The 11,465-nt window shown below is 47.0% G+C and overlaps 1 protein-coding gene and 1 long non-coding RNA gene across 2 annotated transcripts; one reads left to right on the forward strand and one right to left on the reverse strand.

The window, feature by feature from the left end:
- Nucleotides 1–789: 789 nt before the first annotated feature.
- On the forward strand, nucleotides 790–9,707 carry COMMD4 (COMM domain containing 4). The gene is made up of 8 exons (XM_043989878.1): nucleotides 790–944; nucleotides 4,140–4,211; nucleotides 5,278–5,343; nucleotides 5,843–5,882; nucleotides 7,379–7,498; nucleotides 7,727–7,807; nucleotides 8,661–8,837; nucleotides 9,343–9,707. The coding sequence occupies exons 1-8, from the start codon at nucleotides 942–944 to the stop codon at nucleotides 9,381–9,383; spliced, it is 600 nt and encodes a 199-aa protein (XP_043845813.1). The 5' UTR covers nucleotides 790–941; the 3' UTR covers nucleotides 9,384–9,707.
- On the reverse strand, nucleotides 8,347–10,656 carry LOC122744402. The gene is made up of 2 exons (XR_006355076.1): nucleotides 10,069–10,656; nucleotides 8,347–9,737 (listed from the first exon to the last, which is right to left on the reverse strand). It is a non-coding gene; the product is annotated as an uncharacterized LOC122744402 (long non-coding RNA).
- Nucleotides 10,657–11,465: the final 809 nt, after the last annotated feature.

Raw genomic sequence — 11,465 nt, forward strand, 5'->3', positions numbered from 1 at the left:
TCATCAGCTCACGTAAGACCCTCCAGGTTTCTCTGAACTCTTCCTGCCCATCATTTCTTACAGCACAATAGTATTCCATTCTATTCATATACCACAACTTGTCCAGCCATTCCCCAATTGATGGGCACCCCCTCAACTTCCAATTCCTTGCTACCACGTAAAGAGCAGCTATAAAATATTTTTGTACATGTGGGTCCCTTTCCCCCTTCCATGATTTCTTTGGGCAAAAGACCTAAAAGTGGAATTGTTGGGTCAAAGGGTATGCACAGCTTTATCGCACTTTAGTCATAATTCCAAATTGCTCTCCAGAAGGGTTGGATCAGCTCACAGCTCCACCAACAATGCATTAGTGTTCCAATTTTCCCACAGCCTCTCCAACATTTATTATCTTCCTTTTTTGTCATTTTAGCCAATCTGATAGGTGTCAGGTGGTACCTCAACTCTTGTCATTTTGTACCCCCTAGATGAGCACAGCAAAAGTCTGGAGATTTTAAATCAACCAGTGCCCCGCACTGTGGCAGTTGCTGAAGATACAAAGACCAAAGAAAAAGAACAACATTGTCTGCTCTCAAAGAGGGGACAAGTAGCAGGCGGCTTGGAAGGAATGAGGGAGACACTGAAATGAACAGTGTCAGTTTCAGGAGGAAGCAGCATGGGGGAGGGGAGGGGAGGGGAGCGGAGCAGAGCAGGCCCCTCCTCCCGGCTGCCTTCCCTTTCTCTAGGATCCCACATCCCGGGAGGAACCAGGGTGAGCCCTGCTCGCTGGCCCAGCCTCCGGGGCGGTCCTGGGTCAGCTGACCAGCTGGGAGGCTGGTCTTGCTCACGTGAGGCGCTCCAGCATCAGCTGACCCAGCTCCTGGAGGAAGAGAGGAGGAAAAGGAGGAGAAAGAGGCTGGGCTGGGGGCATCTCTGGGGCATCGATCCAGCGCCCAGCCTGCAACATGGTGAGGGCCTGGGCTGGGCAGGTTGGGGGTCGGGGGGCTCGGGGCACACTCCCAGCTCTCTTAACTGGGCCGAGGGTCCCAGGCCCTGGGATGCTCTTCCATTCATTCACTCCCGAGGCTCTGGTGGGCAGACTTGGCTTACTTGGGGGTGTCATGGTGTGGGGGTGAAGGAAAGGGAAGAGCAGGAAAGTTATTTAATCCATTAACTCTTCACTTCCTGTCTCAGAGAAGCTTTAATCACATCCATGTGATGGGTGGAAAAGATCTCAGAGGACCCGGGTTCAAAACTAACTCTGCCTTATGTTTTCTGTGTAACTTTGGGAAAGTCACTTCAGTGCTCCGCCTCGGTTTCCTTCCCTATGTCAGCCTCTGCAGGCCTCAGAAAGCCCTCCTGTGCGGTGGACTCTGGGCTTTAAATTTCCGTAGTGCACTTGCTGGGTAATTGCTTCTGCCGTGGGGGACACTGTGTAGAGAGGATGCTGTTGGTCAAGTGCATGCTTGATGATGATGACAGGGGATTTTATTATTCAGGCGTTTTCAGTCCAACCCCATTTGGGGTTTTCTTGGCAAAGATACTGGAGGGTTTTTGCCATTCCCTTCTCTAGCTCATTTGACAGATGAGGAAACTGAAGCAAACAGGGTGAAGTGACTTGCCCAGAGTCACGCGGCTAGTAAGTGTCAGAGGCCAGATTTGAATTCAGGTCTTCCTGACTCCAAGCCCAGTGTTCTATTCACTTTGCCACCCACCTGCCCTTAAACCTAAGGGATTTGCCCAGGGCCAAACAGCTACTAAGTGCCTAAGCCAGGATTTGAACTTCAAATCCAACCCTTTCTCCACTATGCCACCAAAAAGTATAAGGAGAAGGAATACAAACCACTTAAAAAGAAATTAGAAAAATATCTTCAGAGTGGAGGGGTATGGAAAAGCAGAGACTGTGCTTCAGTCACAGGCCTAATCTCACAGGTAGACTAGATGACTCTAAAGTCTGTTTCAACCTTGAGGTTCTGTAATTTGTGATGGGGTCTTTGCAGAAGTCTGGGGAGACACTGTCTGCTACTATTTGTCAAGAGAGGGAAAAGACCAGGCCAACCTTGTGGATCCTCAGCTCTGAAGATCTTGGGGGACTTTAAGAATAGTCCCCACCAGACAGCTAGGTGGCGCAGTGGATAAAGCACCTGCCCTGGATTCAGGAGGACCTGAGTTCAAATCCAGCCTCAGACACTTGACACTTGCTAGCTGTGTGACCCTGGGCAAGTCACTTAACCCTCATTGCCCCCCAAAACCAAAACAAAACAAAAAGAATAGCCTCCACCATGCCTGGACTGAGGGTGGAAGGCCAGATGAGGCCCTGGGGTCCAATTCTTAGTGTCATCTTGGAGGTGTCTTCCTTGTGTACCTGCAGAGGTATCCCTTCCTCCTCATTTTCCTCATTATTAGAAGGAGGAGGTTGGGGGCAGCTAGGTGGCGCAGTGGATAGAGCATTGGCCCTGGAGCCAGGAGTACCTGAGTTCAAATCCGGCCTCAGACACTTAACACTTACTAGCTGTGTGACCCTGGGCAAGTCACTTAACCCCAATTGCCTCACTAAAATTAAAAAAAAATTAAAAAAAGGAGGAGGAGGTTGGCCTAAGTGAGTACATTAAATAATGTATGTTAAATGCTTTGCAAATCTTAAGACACTATATAAATGTCAGTTATTGTTAGCACTGAGGTTCTTTTTAAAAAATACATTTTGTGGTTATTTTATTTTTTAATGTAAAGGTTTTTTATTAAATCTGCAAGACACCTGGAAAATATGGTTTTTGTGTGTTGTTTTTGTTTGCTTTGTTTATTTGTTTGATGAGGCATTTGAGGTTAAGTGACTTGCCCAGGGTTACCTAGTGTCAAGTGCCTGAGGTCAGATTTGAACTCAGGTCCTTCTGATTCCAGGGCCAGTACTCTATCCACTGCACCATCTAGCTGCCCCAGAAAATACATTTTTTTTTTACAATCCATTATATTTATTATTGGGATTACAGACACTGTTATTGATGGAGAAAAGGCTGCTATATTTGCTTTGTACAAATCCGCTAATTGCAGACCACATGAAACCTAATAAAATGTAATGGCATCTGGAAAATGTACACAGAAAATACATTGGCAAGACAAGAGAATTTTCTTCCAGAATAGATATTTTAATTAGCAAAAGAAAACAAAACAATGTGTCGAACATTAAAGGAATTGCTTGTCTTTTATAATTTTGTTCATGGAATTGCTAAGTATAAAAAATATCTACTGCAGGAGATAGGTTGTTGCTACTACCACTGTAGTTTTCATAAAGCATTGCCACATCAAGAGATTTCATTATAATTGATGGATTTTTAAAATAATATTTTATTTCCCCCCAATTACATGTAAAAACAAGTTTAACATTCTTTTTAAAAAGTTTTGAGTTCCAAATTCTATCCCTCTTTTCCTCCCTTTCTGAGATAGCAAGCAATCTGATACAGGTTATACATGTGCAATCATGTAAAACATATAAAATACATTCTTTTTTGTTTGTTTGTTTTTTTAAGTGAGGCAATTGGGGGTAAGTGACTTGCCCAGGGTCACACAGCTAGTAATTTTAAGTGTCTGAGGCCGGATTTGAACTCAGGTACTCCTGACTCCAGGGCCGGTGCTCTATCCATTGCGCCACCTAGCCGCCCCTAAAATATATTCTTAATAGATTTTATTATGTGTATCCCAGCAGCCCCATTTTTTTTTGTGGGGCAGTGAGGGTTAAGTGACTTGTTCAGGGTCATACAGCTAGTAAGTGTCAAGTGGCTGAAGCCAGATTTGAACTCAGGTCCTCCTGAATCCAGGGCCAGTGCTTTATCCACTGTGCCACCTAGCTGCCCCCTTATTATGTGTATCCCAAAGAGGTTCTTTCCATCTCTTAATCTGTGATCCTGTGATGCCATCACCCCTCTCAAACTGGGGCCACTGACCCTCTCCAGCCCCCCACTTACTTAAGGCACCTGAAACCAAAAGGAATTTCCACATCCCCACTTGGTCAAGTTGCTTCTATTGTCCAATGTCTGGCCTTCCTGCTCCCTAAAGCCAAGAGAGGGGCCTGTTGCTATGGTCTGTGGTATATCCTTTATAGGTTGTAAATCACTGCCTTCAGCCTTCCCTTCTCCCACCTGAAGCACCTGTGGTTCTCCCCTTTCCAGAGGTTCCGGTTCTGTGGTGACCTGGACTGTCCAGATTGGGTCCTAGCAGAGATCAGCACGTTGGCCAAGATCGTTAAGTATTTCAGCTCCTGTATTTGGGAAGGAAGAGGGATGCTTGAGGGTGTGGGAGGGAGGGATGTGGGTGTTACATGTTCTGTCCCAGTGTGGGGTGGCAGGACTCCAGGGTCCTCGGGCTGGCCCCTCCCCAAAACCCTGGGTACAAGTTGTTGTTTCCCTTGTACCTCAGTTTCCCTGGCTGTGATTGGAGGTGGGTAGGCAGGAGTTAGCGCAAGAAACAGTGTGGTGAAACAGAGAGGGATGGACATGTAGGCAGGAAGGAACCGAGTTAGGGTCCAGCCTTTGATGCTTAGCGACAACCTAGTATCTTTCCAGCCTCATTGAATGTTACTCTCCCTCCTGTGCTCTGTGATTTCAGCTCTGTGTCCTTCTCTGCTGCACACACAGACACTCACACTTTATTCACACTTACTCTTTCTCTCTCTGATATATACACTCACTCACACACACACTCTCACTTTCTCTCCATCTCCCATCTCCTTGCCTCTGCATCTCCCATCCCCCCATGCCTAGGATACACTTCCTCGTTACTTCATCAAAGAGCCCCTCTCTTCCTTCTCATTGCAGCTCCGCTGTACCATCTACAGGAATCCGGCCTGATCTCCCCAAGTACTAGCACCCTCCCTCACAAACCACCTTGGATTTAACTACCTGGCACTTACTTGTATTTATTCTCTTGATATTTTTTCGGTATATAATTAGATATGTCCCTGGCATCTTCCCATTAGAACAGAAACCCCCAGAGAGCAGGGAGCATTTCATTCTTTACATCTGTCTTCCCTGTCCCTAGCAAAGTGTCTGGTATTTGTGGTAGATGCTTAATCAATACTAATTAATTGATTATCCAAACACAGGCAAGTCAATTAACTGCCCCTGAGCCTCAGATTCTTTATCTGTAAAATGGGGAACCCCTAGTCTCTACCTCCCAGCCAATCCTCAGGATCTGAGGAGACAGGGCATGCAGAGTGTTTTATACACCAGGAAAGGCAGGATTTAAAGCTCATTTGTCAGGTGAATGGTGGATGGTGAGGTGGCATACATGTCTGTGCTTCCCTTGCAGTCTTCTGTCAAACTGAAGCTGATCTGCAGCCAGGTTCTGAAAGACCTCCTGGGCCAGGGGATTGACGTAAGTCAGCAGCTATCTGGGATCCTGAGGTCCCTTCTCCTGGACCGAAAGGGTTTCTTTTCTTTTCTTTCTTTCTTTTTTCTTTTCTTTTCTTTTTTCTTTTTTTATCGAGGGGATTTCTGAAGTCTTCTACAGGTGGGTCGTGTCAGTACCACTTGGTCGAACTTCTTGGGAAAGAGTGAAGAAGCCAGGGAGGTGGGATCAGGGGAGGGCTGACTACCCCTCTAACTGGGGAAACTGAATGTTAAATTTTCAGTGTGAACATGAACTCTCAGAAAAATTGGCAAGCGCTACCCATCATGGCTTGATTTATTGATTGTCTAGACTTGCAAAAGTGAGGGAGAAAGTGTTAATAATGCAGATTAAACTTAACAGTGTGTTGTGTATACTTTTTTGGGGGGGGGGTGAGCCTGTTGTTAAACATTTACCAGCAGATTCCTGAGTGGAATGGGGACCAGGGTGGGACTCAGGGCAGTGATCAAGGTATCTTCTCTTACAGTTCGAGAAAATCCTAAAACTTACGGCAGATGCCAAGTTTGGTGAGTCTGGATGCCACCCCCACATTCATATCTTCTGCATGCTCCCACACTCTAGCCACCTCCTCCCAGAAGCCTCCCCTGACCACCTCAGTCCTCATCATTTGAGTCACACACTAAGCCTCTTAGCACACACATGTAGAATAAGCAACTTTTGTTTATTTTACAAATACTGTACTTGCCAAACTAACTAGGCTGGATAAATGAAATTCATATTAAAATTATTTGTCAGTCAACAAGCATTATTAAGCTCTTACTGTGTACTAAATCCTATGCTAAGCATTGGAAAGACAAAGACAAAAAAAAATCCACACAAACAATTCCTACCCTCAGGGAGCTTTCATTCTAATGGGAGAGACAATTCTATCCATATAATATACAGAGTTACTTATAAATCTTCTTTCATCTGAAATAATGTAATATTCTAGCAAGAACCAAGTCCTTGCTCAGAACAGGTCTTAAATACTAATTTGTTGATTGACTGGAGTTAAGGGGAGAGGAAGGAATGGAGATGGGAGGAGAAGAAATACCCTCTAAGAGCCCCCAGGAGACAGGACTCCCATTCATAGAACAATTAGAGAGCATTAATGATGGGGAAGGAGAATTGGCCCTGCTCTCCCGTCTTGGTCACTATATCCCTTTGACCTTGAAGGAATCCATTCCCTTGACCTCCATTTCCTCTAAGTATAGTGGAAAGGTAGAGGAGGAAAATGCTGTTCTCAAAAACACCTTTCAGCTCTACCATCAAGGGCCACTGGTGGATAGAATGCCAGGCCTGGAGTCAGGAAGACCTGAGTTCAAAGCCAGCCACAAACACTATCTCTGAGACCCTGGTCAAGTCACTTCCATCTGACTCAGTTTCCTCCACTGTAACATGGGGATAATAATCATAGTACCTACCTCTGAGGGTTATTGTGAGGATCAAATGAGATAATGTTTGTAAAGTACTTAACACGTGCTTGGCACATAGCAGGTTATGAATGTTAGCTATTATTATTATTATTATTATTAAAATAGGGATAATAATAGTATTAACCTCCCCCAGGACTGTTGTGAGATTCAAATGAGATATTTGTAAAGTGCTCTGTAAACTTTAAGGTGCTATATTATTATTATTATTATTATTATTATTATTATTAATTATTACCACCACCATTATCATGTACTCTAACCCCCAGTTTTTTGAGATAAGGAAACTGAGGTGAAGTGACTTGCCCCAAGGATCAAGTGAGATAAGGTTTGTAAAGCATTCAGTACTGTGCCTGACACACAGTAGGTGCTTCATAAGTTCTTGTCCCCCACCCCCGTCCCCAGTACCCCCACTTCTACCACCAGGTGGTAAGAGGGAGAGTTAGGGTTTGAACCTGGCCCTCATGCCAGTGCACTGGGGTAAGCTCCTCAACGTGGGCGTCCAGTCTCCTGTCCCAGGGGCCAGGCTGGGCCAAGATAGGGTAGGGGAAGTTCTGGGCATCTTTTCCACGTCCTTCTGCTCCTCTCAGAGTCTGGTGATGTCAAGGCCACGGTCGCGGTGCTCAGCTTCATCCTCTCCAGTGCAGCCAAACACAACGTGGACAGTGAGTCCCTCTCCAGTGAGCTGCAGCAGCTGGGGCTACCCAAAGGTATGGGGGCTGGAGTGGGGGGAGGGGAGGTGTTGGGGCTGCCCCTCTCCCATCTCTGACTCTGCCTGTCCCACCCTGTGTGAGCCTGTGACCTGCCCTCTCTGAGCCTTCGCTTTCACCAGCTGTAAGGGGGTGGAGCAGCGGATATGGGGCGGCCGCAGCTCCCCCTCCTGGCGTCTCTGCCCTTCCCGGGTCACTAACGCCCCTGCTCTCTTTGCCCCCCCTTAGAACATGCATCAGGATTGTGCCGGTCCTATGAAGAGAAGCAGGGCCCCCTCCAGGAGAGCTTGAGGGGCAGCAGCCTAAGGTGTAAGTAGACTTGGGGGCCAGGCCGACGGCCTTGGGCTTAGCCCTGGGCCCGCTTGAGGTGTTCATGAGGAACCAGGGTGGAGGGTCCTGAGGGCTGGATTCAGTGACCTCTTAGGTTCCCTCCAGCTCTGGATCCCTGATTCTGACTAAAGAGGGAGGGACAGCGACTAGCCCAGGCAATGCCCGGGAGAGCTGAGCCTGGGAGAGGCTATGGACCAACCCCATACCCGCCCCAGTTTGGATCTCCCGAGGACTCGGCCCCATGCACAGTGTAATGTTGGGAAGACCGCAGCTCCTGACCTGGGGGAGCTTCGTCCGCCCCAGCCCAGGTCCAGTTAGGGAGCCAAGAGTCACACATGAAAACACAGTAACACGAGACAGTATTCGTTTGGGGTCCAATGAGGGGTTTGGACTCTAGGGGCATTAAAAGAAGACACATACTTCTAGGGGATGAAGCAATCAAAGAAGTTTCCCAGAGGAGGCAGGTCACAGAGGATGGGGACGACCGCCTTAGCATGTGTCCAACACTATTTCAAAGCTCTTTCAGACCCAGAACTTCATTTAATCCTCATAGCTGCCCTGCAGGGTTAGCAGACAGGAACTAGTATCCAGTGGAATGTATACTTCCTGAGGACAGAGACTTTCATTTTTGTCTTTGTATTCCCAGATCCTAGTATAGTACCTTGTATATAGTAGGTGCTTAATAATGGGTTGTTTAATGAATTTTTGTCCCCATTTGTCCAGATAACTTAAGTGACTTTTTCAAGTCTTAGTGAATTATTGGCAGCTGTGGGGAATCCTGGTGGTTCTTGGTGACAAATGGGGTCTTGAAGCTCTGCCTCCTTCCCCACAGTGAGCAGACTGGATGGTGTTGGCTGGCGCGTGGACTACACAGTGAGTTCCAGCCAGCTCTGCCACGTTCATGAGCCAGAGGTGCACCTGAGGCTGGATATTCGGCGTGACGCAGTTGGTCCAGCAGAGCCCATCGCCATGACACTGTCGGTGAAGAAGTTCCAAGTTCTGTTGGCAGGTAAGGGGGAAGGAGATGGGAGACACTTGGGAAATCATAGGGTTCCAAAGATTGTCTAGTCCCATCCATACCTGAACAAGAACTCATGGGATCCAGAAGAGCCCTCGGAGACCATCTCACACGGCCTCCTCATTTTATAGGTGAAAAAACTGAGACCCAGGAAGGTTGAATGATTTGCTGGAAGTCTCACAGGTAGTAAGCATCAGAGATGGGACTTGAAGAGCCGGAGCTTTTTTCATTGTACTATGCGGATTCCCTCCACAGGATACCCATCAAGTAGCCATCCACCCTTTGCTTTAGACCTTCAGTGAAGGGGGACTTACTGCCTCCTGAGCTAGCTCATTCTCCTTTTGAGTAGCTCTAATTGGTACAGTTTATATCAGCCATATATACAATTTGCCTCTTTTCAACCTCCTCCCATTGCTCTGTCCTCTGGTGCCCAGCATCCCTTCTCTTCTTCCCAGCTCCTTCCCTTTCTCCCAATCCGTATCTCTGTGTCTTTCAGAACTCAAACAAGCACAAGCGTTGATGGGTTCTCTGGGCTGAGAGCCATCAGATAGCAAGAAAAGGAAGCCAAGGAATGAGGCTGGCTCAGCTCAGACCTGAACCTCACCTGCCAGACTCTCCTCAGTGTTTGGGCTGATGCCCCTTCCCTCTGTCTACAGCATGCATTCAGTCTCTCCTCCAGGCCTGGGTGTGGTTGGCTCTCATCCTCAAGGCAGCTCAGCCCCCAGGAGCTCAGCAAAAGGACCTGATTGGGTTGGGGACCCCCTAAGGTGCCTTCCTGATATCCACCCCCACCACCGCCTAGCCCCACTTTTGTACCTTTTTACTGAAGGGTGGAAGGAATAAATGTTGTCATTGACGCTGTGTCTGTCTCTGTGAGATGCTGTCGTCCCTCTGAAGAAAACAAGAGAAGACTCCACCCGGGGAAGAGGCAATAGAGAAGAGAATTGAGGCTTGAGCCTGGTACTGAGACCAGGTGCTCTTAGTAAGTCAGGAGAGAGAGACACCTCACTGCTGGTTAGAGTGGTCAGGGAAGGCTTCTCAAAAGAGGCGGGCCTTGAGCTTGGGCCTTGAAGGATAGACATAATTTGGGTGTCTGGAGTAAAGAGGCAAGGGCAGAGGCAAGCAGCCTCGCCAGAGCAAAAAGCCCAGGTTAGGAAGCAGGGGGATGAGCTAAAGGACCGGAGGGAGGGGCAGTGAGGACCCCCTGTTTTCTAGAACCAACCTTCATCCTTTTATCCTGGCCCTGTTCTCATATTCGCCTCAAGACAACACTGAGAAGGCAGGACTGTGATTACGCTGATTCGGAAGTGTCCAGGGAGTAGCCCTTGGGGGAAGGCAATTGAGTCTCGTGTCCAGGGTGGCCTTAGATGGCCTTAAGCCATCAAGGGCAGACAGAGCCAGAGTGTGGATCATCTGATGTTGGGAAACGTGGTCTCCTGACTGAGAGCTACTCGACCTCTAGCCTCTATTCAGGAGCCAGGAACCCAGGAGGTCAAACTCCACGGGGAAGGGTTTCAGGCTTCCACACTAATGCTGAAATCTAGCTTTGACCGATGACTTTGTGGGCTATTCTTATTGACATGGTTATCTCTTCCTAGGTACCTGAGTTCGGTCATAGTATTATGGTATAATCCCCTTGGGAACCTGAAAGGAGCTGTACTCATTTACCTGTGGGGGCTAAGCACAACCCTTTGGCCCTACTATTTGTCCATTGTTACTTTGCTATTTTGCAAATTTTTTTTAAAAATAGATTAAAAAAGAATAATAACCCTTTGACTCAGAGATCCCCCTTCTGGTCATATACCAAAAGGAAGTCAATGTTTAAAAAAAATAATGATAATAATAAAAAGGAAGTCTCCCATATACACCAAAATATTTGTGACAGCTCTTTTTGTAATAGCAACGAACTGGAAATAAACAACTGGAGATTGAAAAATGGCTAAACAAGTTGTGGTGCACAGATGTAATAGAATATTACTGGGGCAGCTGGGTGGCACAGTGGATAGAGTACCAGCCCTGGAGTCAGGAGTACCTGAGTTCAAATCCGGCCTCAGACACTTAACACTTACTAGCTGTGTGACCCTGGGCAAGTCACTTAACCCCAATTGCCTCACTAAAAAAAAAAGTAGATGATATAAAATAAGTTAGCAATATTTTTTTAACAAATTTTTTACTAGGTCTGCTATTTTATTGATGTAGTGAACATCAAGGGAGGAAATTCCCTCAACCAAGGCAGGTCTGCTCCTGCTCTGCAGCTTAGAGCCTTGAATGCCTGTAGGTAGCACTGAGAGTTTCTAGGGCAGGGTCACCACAGTATGTGTCAGAGGCAGGATTTGATCCTGGGTCTGTTGGACTCTCTTCATCAGGCTGTTTCTCACTACTCTGTCTTACCTAAATCACTTCACAGTGACGAGTGGAGGTGATTAGGGCCCCCAGAAACAGTATAAGAGGAGTCTTGCAGTATATGTATATATTGCATGAATCCACAGATCTCCCCAAAAGACCCCAATTGTTTATTGAGCACTTAAGCAAGGCCCTGCTAGGGTATATGCAAAGAAGTATATAAACACACACATACACATAAATTTGACATTCCTACTTCCTGTATAAGCACCAGTG

The sequence above is a fragment of the Dromiciops gliroides genome, chromosome 2, assembly GCF_019393635.1.
Source record: "Dromiciops gliroides isolate mDroGli1 chromosome 2, mDroGli1.pri, whole genome shotgun sequence".
In the NCBI taxonomy this organism is placed as follows: Eukaryota; Metazoa; Chordata; class Mammalia; order Microbiotheria; family Microbiotheriidae; genus Dromiciops; species Dromiciops gliroides.